Source organism: Crinia signifera, chromosome 1 (assembly GCF_055691185.1).
Source record: "Crinia signifera chromosome 1, ASM5569118v1, whole genome shotgun sequence".
Classification (NCBI taxonomy): domain Eukaryota; kingdom Metazoa; phylum Chordata; class Amphibia; order Anura; family Myobatrachidae; genus Crinia; species Crinia signifera.
In genome coordinates this window covers 222,983,386-222,997,020 of record NC_139217.1, presented here as the reverse complement: position 1 = coordinate 222,997,020, position 13,635 = coordinate 222,983,386, and the positions used below count along the sequence as shown (strand labels likewise).

The 13,635-nt window shown below is 45.7% G+C and overlaps 1 protein-coding gene across 2 annotated transcripts in view; it reads left to right on the top strand.

Moving 5' to 3' along the window:
• The window catches only part of ANGPTL4 (angiopoietin like 4), a 183,471-nt gene that overhangs the window by 143,041 nt on the left and 26,795 nt on the right, over positions 1–13,635 (top strand). For both annotated transcript variants that reach the window (XM_083179321.1, XM_083179320.1), the window contains exon 5: positions 10,557–10,652. In XM_083179321.1, coding sequence (XP_083035447.1) covers positions 10,557–10,652 — 96 coding nt within the window. The remainder of the gene's footprint in view (positions 1–10,556; positions 10,653–13,635) is intronic.

Below are 13,635 nucleotides of genomic sequence, written 5' to 3'. Positions count from 1 at the left end.
GATGTACAGACTCAGACAGTAGAGCAATTTAAACATGTATGGGATAAACCATAAGGATAGCCTTACAAATAAATTAGGATCAAATAGGATTTGAGGTAACAATGTGGCTAAAAAAGGGGCAGATTAGATTGTCCAAATAGTTCTATGGGGAATATTCAATCTTTTTTTGACTGTCCGAACATTTCCAACAGTCAGTAATTTCTGCCCATCCGACCATTAGTATTCAATCATCTGTTTTGACAGTCAGAAAACAGTTTACGGTATATTAGATCTACAATGTCTAGGTCTACAGTCAAAAGGTTGACATGGTCAAAAGGTCGACATTCAAAAGATTTTTCATATTTTTGTCAACATAAATCGGTATGGACACCGTCTAAGTATACCACGTCCCCTCTTATTCTTCGGCCACAGTGCCTTGCTGCGCTCAGCACACTTATATTCTCCCACCACGCAGTGGTGGGTGGTAGGGTATGAAATACCAACGTCGACACATGTCGGCTCAAAAAAAAAACATATAAACCTTTTGACCGTGTCGACCTTTTGACTGTCAACCAATAGTTGTCGACCTTTTGACTGTCAACCTAGACACTGTGGTCTAATGACTGCATACCCAGAAAACACGTGGTTAAAAAAGTTGCCGAACCGCATGTATTTTGTCAAAACCTGCTGCAGATTCGCCAATCTAGTGGCTATTTTTGACAATGCAGATTTGACTTTTAAAAAACCAGCCGCATTAATATGTTTATGCCAACATTTTCGACTGTCCAGACTATCAGCATACATTGAATACTCCCATATATCAGATGCACTCATCTACAAGGTTTATTTAACATGCAAAAACACTTTTCTCTTGCTGTAAAGCTGGTAATATTGAGAAATGAAATTGCAGCCAGAGACGGCATTTCCAATATGCCTGCGATGCACGGGCCTAGTGGCGGCACCTGATGGGCGGGTAATTGCAGAAGTATGGAGCACTCTTTCTCCCTCTCTGTGATCCTTTTCTTGCTCTCTGTGATCTCTCTCTGGGCCAGATGCGCTAAGCTTCAAAAGTGATAAAATGGAGAGTGATAAACAGCCAGCCAATCAGCTCCTACCTGACATTTTTTAAATACAGTCTGTGACATGGCAGGTACGAGCTGATTGGCTGGCTGTTTATCACTCTCCATTTTATCACTTTTTAATCTTAGTGCATCTAGCCCTCTGTCTGTTAACTTTCTCTCTCTCTCTGCACTCCTCTCTCGCTATGCGCTCCCTCTCTCACTATGCGCTCTCGCTCTCTCTGCGCTCCCCTTTTCTCTCTCTGCATTCACTCCGCCTCTCTCTGCGCTACCTCTCTCTACATTCTCTCTCTCTCTCTCTCTCTCGCTCTCTGTTCACTCTCATCCTCTCTCTGTGCTCTTTCTCTTTTCACTCCCCTTTTCTCTCTGTGCTCCATCTTTCTCTCTGCTCCCTCTCTATGCTCCACCTTTCGCTCTCCTCTCTCTCTCTCTCTCTGTCTTCTCTCTCTGTGTTCCCTCTCTCTCTGCGCTCCCTCTTTCTTTGCTCCCTCTCTCTCTTTCTGCGCTCCCTCTCTCTCTTTCTGTGCTCCCTTTCTCTCTGTGCTCCCTTTGTCTCTCTGCGCTCCCTCTCTGCTCTCTCTCTGCGCTCCCGCCCTCTCTATGCTGTTAAATCCTATAATTTAGTAAACTGATGGACATTAAAGGTGCCCATACACTGCCTGCAACGTCTTGCAGCAGTGTACGGACACCCGATGCCCTGCGAGCCGCCGGGACCTTCCCAGCGGTAGGGACGCATGCGATCCATTGTGATGGATCGCATGCGTCCTGCTTACTGCCCGCCTCGCTGCCTGGAGGAACGGGAGGTCGGGCGGCCTGTCGGTCCGACCACCTGGTCGTGTCCAATGTGCACGGGCCCGACGGCATGTCAGGGAGAGGCAATTTGGTCCGATTTAATGGGCAGTTTGGTCGCAATCGGCCGAAATCGGACTAAATCTCCTCGATGTATGGGGGCCTTAAGTCAGTTGCGCTGTTTACTTCACAAGTTTCGCCGTCAGGTGCAGCGAGCCCCTGACAAGTTGAATCGGGTGAGAGGGAGGGCTGGCGGTGGACAGGGAGGATAAATATAAAAACACAGTTTACATGACAGATACAATATTACAATATCAACTAACAAGGGAAAACAAACATAAGTACAATCACCAACAACTATATGGACCAGGAGACTGCAGTCAAGATTGAACAAAGCATATATGCTCCTAGTCCAGGAAACAACAATTTATAGGGAACTAACAATATTGGTTAGCAGGTCTTCCATTGGTCAGGGGGTCAGCTTTCACCTTCTTATTGGCTCCAGATGAACAGCTGTCTTTGTTCTATGCTTGTCACCTTGTTCTAGAGGTCCTGTCGTTCAGCTGGTTCAAACTGGTTATCATATGCCCCTTTCCATGTGGCAAACCTTTATTGTTATTTCTATGGTTCATACCTGCAAATGATACTTACTACTATTTCTCTTCAAACACTGTAATGCTGAGTATGAGACGCTAAACACAGTGATACCAAGCACGAAGGAAAAATAATATGTTTCTCTTTCGTCCACCTTGGTGACACAGCTAACCTTGGGATTTAGGAGGGTCCGCAGGAGCCAAGCACCTATGCTGAAGTCTTTGGACACAGGCTCCTCCCTTCTGCATCCCATCATGCTTCAGTTCGTTTTAAGTGCCCACAGGAGTGGGTGCTATGCTCGGCTGCTCCTGCAGCCGCCGTTTTTTCTTTGGATTTTTAACTAAGAATAGTTAGGTTTTTATTATTTTATGAACTTAATAGTTAGTGCAGGTTTTACAGTGTGCTGCTTCTGACAGAAGCGCCGCACACTGAGAGTGCAGCAGAGGCTGACAGAAGCGCGTCCTGTCAGCTCTCTGTGAGCAGGGGTTCGCTGTCTGCACCCTCTGCACAGCACTTAACCTCACACGGAAAGAGGTTTGCCTGGGCCCCGGGGTGTCCTGAACCGGGTCCTTACTTAGAAGGGGATCGTGGGGGACGGACCTCCCGCAATGGCGGCCACCATCTTGGATTGGGTTTATAGACTGAAATCCCACTAGGGAGGTGAAGTCTATTACAGGTGTCCAGTGCAGCTGGACGACTCCAAGTGATCCCGGTGATGAGAAACACTTGTGGGAGCGGCTAAAGGGGGAAAGGCGCCAAACTGACTACCTTACCCCACTGAAGCAGAGACTTGGTCTCTTTCTGCTCTGTGTGCTGGTGCCATTTCTCTCCATACTACGGAGCTGAAACCTGGTTCTTCCTTCACAGTACAGAGGTGCAGTTTCTCCTGGAAAGCGCTACCCCTGCTGATCGCTGCAAGAAGCAGACAGATAAGTACACTGTTACATTGTGCACCGTGGGTTAATTATGACTGACGGGTGTGATGCTGCTGCCGGGGGGGGGGGGGGGAGCGCGGGACATATTGGACTGCAGATTTTGCAGGGTTAAATTAACATGTGAACAGATGGACCAAGGGGAGTTGTGTCCTGCTTGTGAGTCTGTGCGCAGTGGAGCGCCTGAGCAACAGAAACCTGCGTGGGGTGCTGCATTTGGGAGGTCTATGAATGCCTTGGTTAAGGCTTTAAATAGGCCTGAAGTCTCCTGGCCATATTTCTTCCTCTCAAACATCTATGGGCTCTATTGCCCCCTCACAGGGGGACCCAGTGTTGTTGCAGGTCATGCAGGATACTCATAGGATGAACTCCCTTATGGAGCAATTTGCAAAACCTTCTGAGAGTCCTGCCTCCAGACGGCCTTCAACTACACCTCCTCTGTTAAATTTGGATTCAGATGATGATGGTGTGTATGAAGAGGATTTAAGTTGGGATCAGAGGGCAGAGGCTGATGCTTCTGTCCCGGGTATTGAGGACTTAATCCTTGCTGTGAAACAGGCATTAGACTTGCCTGAGGAGGAAAAAGTGCAGGCACATTGTGTCTTTAAAAGAATGCGTAGAGATTCTGTGATGTTCACTTCAGACGAAGGCATGGTTTCCTTGTTGGGGGAAGCTTGGAATGTTCCAGATAAGAATGTCTAAGAGGTTTGCAACCATGAACCCCATGCCGTAGGAGCATGTAAAATTGTGGGAAAAGGTCCCTTTAGTGGATGCTCCTGTAGCAAGATTGTCTAAGGCCACTGCTTTGCCTGTGCAGGGTGGGGCGGCCTTTAAGGACCCTGTTCGACAAAAAAGTGGAAGGATGCCTTAAAGCAGTATTTGAAGTAGTGGGTTACACACTCCGCCCCATTATTGCTTCAGCATGGGTAGCCAAAGCAATGAATAAGTGGACTGAGGCTTTGGGAAATCAGCTGCAGCCTGATTCGGAGGCCTTTATCTTAGCTGAAAAGCAGATTACATTTCTGAGGTTGGGGAAGAAGGCACAAAGATGGCGTCTAATGTATCCGCCACTTCAGTGTCTGCGAGACGAGCCCTCTGGCTTAAAGCTTGGGAGGCAGACAGTGAATCTAAGAAATCCCTGGAGTCTCTGGCTGTTAAAGGGGAGTTGCTTTTTGGTTCAGAACTAGAATCTATCATAAAGCAGGCCACGGGGGGGGGGGGGGGTAAGAGTACTTTCCTTCCTACCACAGCTAAAGCTTCATGGTCGAAGTTTGAAGTTTTTAAGCCTTCCTTTCGCTCATCCTTTCGGGGTGGAGCTTCCAGCAGAGGACAGGCAGGAAAAGGTAGATTCCCAGCCAATAAGGGCAAGCTTCCAAATCTAGGTTTGGAGCATTTAGCAACAAGCAGGTGTCAAAAGGAGAGGATAAGTCCTCTGCATGGCGGGGCGGAGACTCCCTGTTCTGGCCTCAGAGTGGGGGGTCGCCTCCTGCAGTTTCGGGACCGGTGGGACATTCCAACCTCGGACCCTTGGGCTTACTCCATTGTCTCAAAGGGTTACCAGATAAATCTCAGGGGCGGTCCCCCATGGAGATTTTTTCCCCACTCCTTTGCCAAGGGAAGCCAGTTCGCGTACTACCCTCCTGGGGGCAGCATTGGCTCTCAGAGAGAAGGGGGTGTGGTCCCGGTTCCTCAGGAGGAACGAAAGAAGGGATTTTACTCAATCCTCTTTTTGGTCCCCAAGAGAGAAGGGTCTGTCAGACCCATTCTAAATTTAAAGTCTTTAAATCAGCATCTTTGGGTGGATCATTTGCGCATGGAGTCTCTGCGTTCAGTGCTTTGCAGCATAGAACCAGGGGAATATCTAGCATCAGTGGATATTCAGGATGTGTATCTTCATATACCCATATGCAAGGAACATCAGTAGTTACTTCGCTTTGCGATAGGGGAGACGCATTTACAGTTCCAGGCCCTACTCTTTGGTCAGGGTCTTCACAAAGGTGATGGCTGTCATTGCAGCGGCACTCCGTCTAAGTAGGGAATAATTACTATCCCTCTCAGTCTATCTGCTATTCAAAGCAGAATCAGAGGAAAGACTTAAAGAACACCTAAAAGTGGCGACACGGTTCTTTCAGGACAGGGGATGGGTGCTAAATCTTCCCAAGTCTCATTTGATTCCCACACAGAGATTGCTATTTCTGGGGGGGTCTAATTTTGTACACCCATTTACATTGGGTATCCCTACCAGAGTCCAAAGTAAGAGACATAGGTCAACTGGTAATGATGATCTTGCAGGCAACAAGTCCTACATTTGGCAGGGGGTGAAACTTCTCGGCAAAATGTTGGCGACGTTCGAGACACTCCAGTTTGCCAGGTTTCATTCGAGGATTTTTCAATGGAACATCCTTTCCTGTTGGTCAGGGAATGCGAAAATCATGAAACAAGAGAGGTTACTCCTATCTCAGGAGACAGAGGAATCCTTAGTCTGGTGGATGTACATAGAGGCATTGCAGCTGGGACGTTCCCTTCGCTCTTGGGACTTGGTGGTGATCACAACTGACGCCAGTCTCAGAGGTTGAGGTGCAGTGGCCCTTCACCATCAATTGCAGGGTCTATGGTCCAGGCACGAATCCAAACTGCCAATAAATATATTGGAACTTCGAGCGGTTTGGAAAACTCTTCAGCAGGTGGAAGCTTCTCTGAAGGGCCTCCCGATATGGGTGCAGTCCTCCAATGCCAAGGCGGTGGCTTACCTGAATCACCAGGGCGGGACTCGCAGCAGGATGGCGATGCAGGAAGTCTTGCGGATTTTCAGTTGGGCAGAAATCAACATTCCTATTCTGTCAGCTGTGTTCATTCCGGGGATCCGGAATGTAGAGGCGGATATCCTCAGCAGGGAGGACCTACTGGAGGGGGAATGGTCTTTACATCAGGAGGTATTCCAGGAGATTGTGAGTCGCTGGGGGCCCCCAGAAGTAGATCTAATGGCATCCAGGAACAACTGTGAGGTTCCAAGATTTTAATCACTGACCAGGGACCCAGCCGCTTGGGCGGTGGATGCCATGACGGTTCCGTGGCACTTTCACCTGGTTTACATTTTTCCCCCATTCCCGATGATACCACGGGTGCTGAGAAGAGTGTCAGCAAGTACAAGCCATTCTGATTGCACCAGACTGGCCCAAGAGGTTGTGGTATTCAGACATTCTGAGATTGTCAACGGACTCTTGGCCTCTGCCTTTTTGACAGGATCTTCTAAGGCAAGGGCCATTTCTACATCTGGACCTAGCTCGGCTCAATTTGACGGGCTAGCTTATGAAACCTCCTTATTGAAGAAAAAATAATTGTCTGATGTAGTTATTCAGACTATGCTAAGGGCTCGTAAGCCCGTGTCTGCTTCAAATTATCATTGAGTCTGGAAAATTTACATCAGGTGGTGTGAGCATCAGAAAGTGCACACCTCCAGGTTCAAGGTGTCTAGATTGCTGGATTTCCTGCAGGATGGTTTCTCAACAAGTTTGGGATTACAGTCCTTAAATGTACAGCTTTCTGCTCTGTCCATTTTCTTCCAGAAAAGGATAGCTTTTTATCTGAGGTTCAAACGTTTTTGCAGGGTGTAACCAGGCTAAAACCTCCATATAGGCAGTTGGTGGCGCCTTGGGATTTGTCGTTGGTTCTGTTAGTATTGCAGAATCCTCCCTTTGAACCGTTAAGGTTGGCTGACCTTAAATATGTTTATTGGAAATTGACCTTTTTGTTAGCCATTACTTCGGCTAGACGTGTATCTGAGTTGAGAGCTTTGTCCTGTAAGTCTCCACATTTAGGGGGTTATTTTGGTTCACTCTTTCTGACAAGTTCCTTCTTAGATGGACAAAACCATGTGCACTGCAGGGGGGCAGATGTAACTTGGGCAGAGAGAATTAGATTTGGGTGGGGTTTTACTTCAAAGTGAGATCTATATTGCAGTGTAAAAATAAAGCAATCAGTATTTTCCCTGCACAGAAACAAAATAACTCACCCAAATCGAATTCTCTATGCACAAGTTACATCTGCCCCACCTGCAGTGCACATGGTTTTGTCCATCTAAGAAGGAATTTGTCAGAAAGAGTGAACCAAAATAACCCTCTTAATTTTTTGTGAAGATAGGGCTGTGCTTCGAACAGTGCCTAAATTCTTACCAAAAGTGTTTTTTTCCTTTCATTTAAACCAGGAGATTGTGCTCCTGGTATTTTCCCCTCCAGAAGGGGCAAAAAATAGGGACAAATTAAGGAAGTTGAACGTATTTCGCACCTGGCGAATTTACGTGGAAAGGGTAAAGGACATCAGCAAAACTGATCTGTTATTGGTATTGTACAATGTGCATAAGAGGGGGTGGCCTGCTTCTAAGCAGACTATTGCCAGGTGGTTAAGGTCAGTAATTGCCTTTGCTTACACCAAGGTAGGTAGACCTGTTCCTTCTCGGATTAATGCACATACCACCAGGTCAGTTGCTTCCTCTTGGGCTGTGCGTCCTGGCGCTACAGCTGAGCAGTTGTGCAGGGCTGCCACTTGGTCCTCTGTTCATACATTTACCAAATTTTACAGGTTCCATGAGTTCGCGTCGGAGGACGCTTCATTTGGATGGGCAGTGATGAGAACTGCCAGTCTGAGCATGCCCTCCCAAAAGACCTGCTCGTGAACATCCCAAGGTTAGCTGTGTCACCAGGATGGAAAGAGAAAAGGGGATTCTTGTAAGAACTTACCGTTCAAACCCCTTTCTCTGAGTCCATCCTGGTGACACAGCGATCCCTCCCTTATGCTCAGTGTAGTGTGCTTTAGAAGTTGAACTGAAGCATGATGGGATGCAGAAGGGAGGAGCCTGCGTCCAAAGACTTCAGCATAGGTGCCTTGGCTCCTGCGGACCCTCCTACATCCCAAGGTTAGCTGTGTCACCAGGATGGACTCAGAGAAAGGGGTTTGAATGGTAAGTTCTTACAAAAATCCCCTTTTTAACATTAAACTATGTGTATTGCATTTTTAAGCTAAATTACTATATTTTATTATTATGTGGGTATGAGTATAAGACTATGTGTAACATTATAACTGCCATTAAGAAGCGCATATTCTCTCGCTCCCTCTGTGCGCACTTTATGTAAATATTCAAGTGCAAATGGAGGTCAGTGTTTGTAGATGCAATTCAACTACGGAACTGCAGTCCCTCCCTCTCTCTCTGCGTTCTCCCTCTCTCTGCATTTTCTCTCTGAGCTCCCTCTCTGCATTCTCCCTTTCTCTCTGCGTTCTCCCTTTCTCTCTGCGCTCCCTCTCTCCCTTTTTCTCTGCGCTCCCTCTCTCCCTTTCTCTCTGCGCTCCCTCTCTATACAGTTAGGTCATTCTGTTAGGTCATTCGTGTGGACGGGTGGCGTGAACACCCCTCCCCCCTTTGCACGCATGCGTATGGATGTTTAGCATAAACATCCATTTGCAGCCTTGTGTGCAGGGGCAAAATCATTCCATGGTCACGACTTCTCTAGTGCTCGCAGAAACATCTCTGGTGTCAGATCTATGGCATCCCTGTCGAGAAGAGGGCATGCAGCTGACATCCACTGACTTCAGCTGCTCACCTTTTGCACCCGCGTCTAAGCCGCGTGAACCAGAATCAGGGCCTCTATTTCTTCAGACTATGGCCAGAATACAATGGGGTCCACTTTTGTGAAATGTCCATTTTGTTTTTCAAAAGTTGCATATTTTGCAAAATCAGCCAGTGTAATAGCATCTCCCCATTATCCCCCTGTTAACATACAACTTGGCTGATGTAATGGAGTCCTAGTTAGAAAGTCTCACACAAGAGTCGGACATAAATAGAACTGTATTTTTATGATTTCTAATCTTAAAAGCAATAAAAAATATACTTAAAATAATTCATACACTGTACAAGTAATTTTTGCACTTTTTTCCTGCAAAATGTTCTTCACAAATTGACTAACAAGCAGTTCCTGCTGATTAAAATGATATGTGACATGCTTATTTTCTGTGTGTACTTGCACTGTATCTGCATACAAAATGGGTGCTGGATGACGGTCTGACAGTGGGGATCCCAACAGTCAGTTTCCTGGGATCCCGACTGCCGGTGCTCCGACTGGGGGATCCCGACACACGGGCTATTCTCCCTTGTGGGGGACCACGACCCCCATAGAGGGAGAATATAACCTGTAGCGAGCCACCGGGCCCGCAACGGGCTTCTTTCCGCTCGCCCCCCTCTCGGAGCACCGGCAGCCAGGATCCTGACTGTCAGGATCTTCACTGTCAGAGCCCTATACCACACGCATACAAAATGTCCGGCCAAATTCTGTAACATAATTTGGTATGCAAGTACACAAAGAATACAGGCATGTCGCATATCACTTTAATCAGCAGGATCTGCTTGTGCATCCGAATGACTAAAGGTGTATACACACAGTGAGATTCCCTTGCTATTCGACTTAATATTCGACTGCTATACAATCTTTGCTAACTCTGTACTTTTTACATACAATTCATGCTATCTACATTCGATTTTCACTCTCTCTCTCTCTCTCTCTCTCTCTCTCTCTCTCTCTCTCTCTCTCTCTCTCTCTCTCTCTCTCTCTCTCGGCCAAATGTAATAGGGTGAGAGTTTCAGAAAGTGAGAGATTTTGGGAGAGTTTTCCCATGTTTTTTAAAGCAGCAATCAATTACATGGCAAAATCAACCTGGTTTTGCAGTGTAATTGATTGCTGCTTTAAAAAACATGGGAAAACTCTCTCAAAATCTCTCACTTTCTGAAACTCTCACCCTATTACATTTGGCCCTCTGTGTTCTCTCACTCTCTCTCTCTCTCTGTTCTCTCCCTCTCTTTCTGTGTTCTCTCCCTCTCTGCATTCTCTATCTCTCTCTGCGCTCTCTCTCTCTCTCTCTCTGCGCTCTCTCCCTGTTTGTCACAACATTCGGCAAGGCCGAATTTTGGAATGTATTACTAAATAGATATTACTACTTCAGTAACTTCCATATGCTATAGAAATTATAAAAGTATATGCCAGAAAAGTTATTTGCCAGAGTTATATTACAATTTTTAGTCTAGTTATTTTACACAGCATTAAAGTTGAACAATCACTATTATCAATGCACATTTCATAAATCTTATTTAGATTGTACACACTTCATTGCTACTGTTTATTATTTTATTTCCTCAAAGATGGTGGATGGACTGTGGTGCAGAGACGCAAAGATGGTTCTGTGAATTTTGACCAACTCTGGGAAGCTTACGAAAATGGATTTGGTCATTTAAATGGTCAGTGTAATATTCTAATGTGCTGAATTTCCACTTTATTTGCTCAAATATATTAAGAATTCTAGGAAATATGTATTGTAAACATTTCTGTATATTATTTTAGTGTTCACGTTAGGATGCTGGGTGGACAGAGTGCTGGGTTGTGGGGTTAGTGTCTTTTGGACATGGCCTGTCGTTGAAGGTTCTCCTGCATGACTATTGGCAGTAGTACAGCATCCTCTATCTCACTACTGGGGCTTGACCCAGCCTCCTGCATCACTGATGGGGACATGCCCATTAACAACAGAGGTGCGCACGGCATTGATTCAAAGGGCACCAGCAAGGGAGAGGGCAGTCTGTTGTAAAATGTGGCCACTAACGGGGCAGTGGGCAGTGCTGACAGCCTAGCTTGAACATTAATATTAGAAATATAGTACAGTAGGTTCTCAATGCAAATATATCTATTATTATTTTATTGCTTAACGCAGAGCTCTGTAGAAAATATAAATTATTCATACCTGCTTAAGCAAAAGTGGAGCTTACAGTTTGAACACACACACACAATACAGTTAGGTCATTCTGATTGGGCATTCGTGTGGAAGGGTGGCGTGAACACCCCCCCCCCCCCTCGCACACCGATTTGCAAGCATGCGTATGGATGTTTAGCATAAACTGACTATGTTTAAACTTCACTGTCTGAGCCCTATACCACACGCATACAAAATGCCTGGCCAAATTCTGTAACATAATTTGGTATGCAAGTACACAAAGAATACAGGCATGTCGCATATCACTTTAATCAGCAGGATCTGCTTGTGCATCCGAATGACTAAAGGTGTATACACACGGTGAGATTCTCTTGCTATTCCACTTAAGATTCAACTGCTATACAATCTTTGCTAACTGTGTACTTTTTACATACAATTCATGCTATCTACATTCGATTTGCACTTGCATCTTGAACACATCTGGATCGCTTGGGATAAAACCCATACAATCTGCATGAGATCCAGATGAGATTTTGACTATAAAGTCAAAATCTCATCTGGATCTTATGCTGTGTACACACTAGTACAATCTGCATAAGATCCAGATGCGATTACAATTTAGACTATCTGCATAAAATTTACACTATCTGCATTCAATTTAGACTATATAGTGCAGATCTGCACTATATAGACAGGGCAGCCAAGACTTTCTGGTTAAGATATGGGAGCGCGCATCTTGAACGCATCTGGATCGCTTGGGATAAAACCCATACAATCTGCATGAGATCCAGATAAGATTTTGACTATATAGTCAAAATCTTATCTGGATCTTATGCAGATTGTATCAGTGTGTACACAGCATTATGCAGATTGTACAAGTGTGTACACAGCATAAGATGCACCTTGGATCTATTAAGCCTGACTGCAGCAAAGATGTAGGAGGACATATTTGTGCATGCATGTGTAAATTCTTTACACTAAATCCTGTTCTTACATGTGTTTTAATATTACATTTGCTTAATGTACCCCCAAAATAGTGTACGTACGTACATAAAGCCCTAACTTTAGACTGAAATTAAGTTACGGTTTTTGAAGTTTAGAAAGATGTTAGGAGCTCCTAATACTCTGTTGCTTTCCTTCACTATTCCAGGATCAATTCCTTTGATCCTATGTTTTTGATAGGAGTAGAGAGAATCTGAAAAGAGGTGCTGAGTGTGTGAGGAAATAAAGATATATACTTATCCTATAATGTAAATCTCCTACTTTCTTCTTTTTTCATCATTTCCACCTCACGTATTCTTTAGTGGTCACGATCACCTTATATGAAAATTAAAACCAATGGGTAATATAGTTTTTTCAGATAGAAGGGATTCAAGCACAGTCAAACATTACGGCCAGTATTCAATGAAAATTTTCACTATGTGCAGCGATTCCTGTTTAGGATTCGATGCACATTCGCCGGGCTGGAGGATTCACTGCCAGCCCTCCCGCTACCCCTGACAGCGAATTTGAAAAACACCCCCCCGTAGGGATGCCGTAGGGAGTCAGGGGGACGGCAGAAGGCAGGGAGATGGAAGCCTCCCTGCCTGCGCCGCACACTGGACACAGTCAGCAGAAAAGGAGACAGGGCAGGCGGAGAGGTGGAGGGAGCGCTGCACTGGTCCCACTCGTGCTTATGTAATGAGCGTGACCCAGTGCAGTGAATATTAATGAGCGGCTCCCCGCCCCCTGCTGATGTCATGTAGAAAAACACATTCCAGTTCACCTTAAAAAGCTGGCGAATGCAACACAGTGAATCAAGGCGAAAATCATGCTGAAAGCAGTTGAATACACTCTCGGCGAATTAGAGTCAAAATCCCATTGAAATACACCAGTGAATTGCAGCGAGCGAACAGTGATCGTTGAATAGGGTGAATCAGATTTTCCGTGAAAAGATTCACTGCAGAGCATGAAAACAGCCCGATTCACCGAAAAAAAATGATGAATCCAGAGCATTGAATACTGGCCTTAAACTGTCCAAGCAAGGGGGCATACCTCACTTGGGGGCAGATTTATTAAGCTTGGTGAAGTGATAAAGTGGCTGGTACTTTATCACCGGGATGCAGTGTAAATCCCAGCGGTCGGGATCCCGGCGTTCAGAATTCCGACGCTGGAATCCACGACACCCCCGGAGGGAGAATAAATTAGTGTGCCGAGCGTAGCGTGGCACCGGGCCTGCTGCATGGCGAGTGCAGCGAGCCCGCTAGGGGGGGCGATCCACGTCCCCCCCTTGTCGGGATTTCAGCGATCGGGATTCCAGTGTCGGGATTCTATACTGAATCCTTATCACCGGCCAATCAGCTCCTACCTGTTATTTTTCAAACCAAGACTGTAACTACACAGTTGAGAGCTGATTGGCTGGTGATAAAGTTTAATAAATCTGCCCCTTACAATTTATTATATGGAATAAAATATTTTTTTTATGAATGAGTCTGGAGACATAGTTCAAAGATACCTTTCAAGGAGTGTCAGCACTA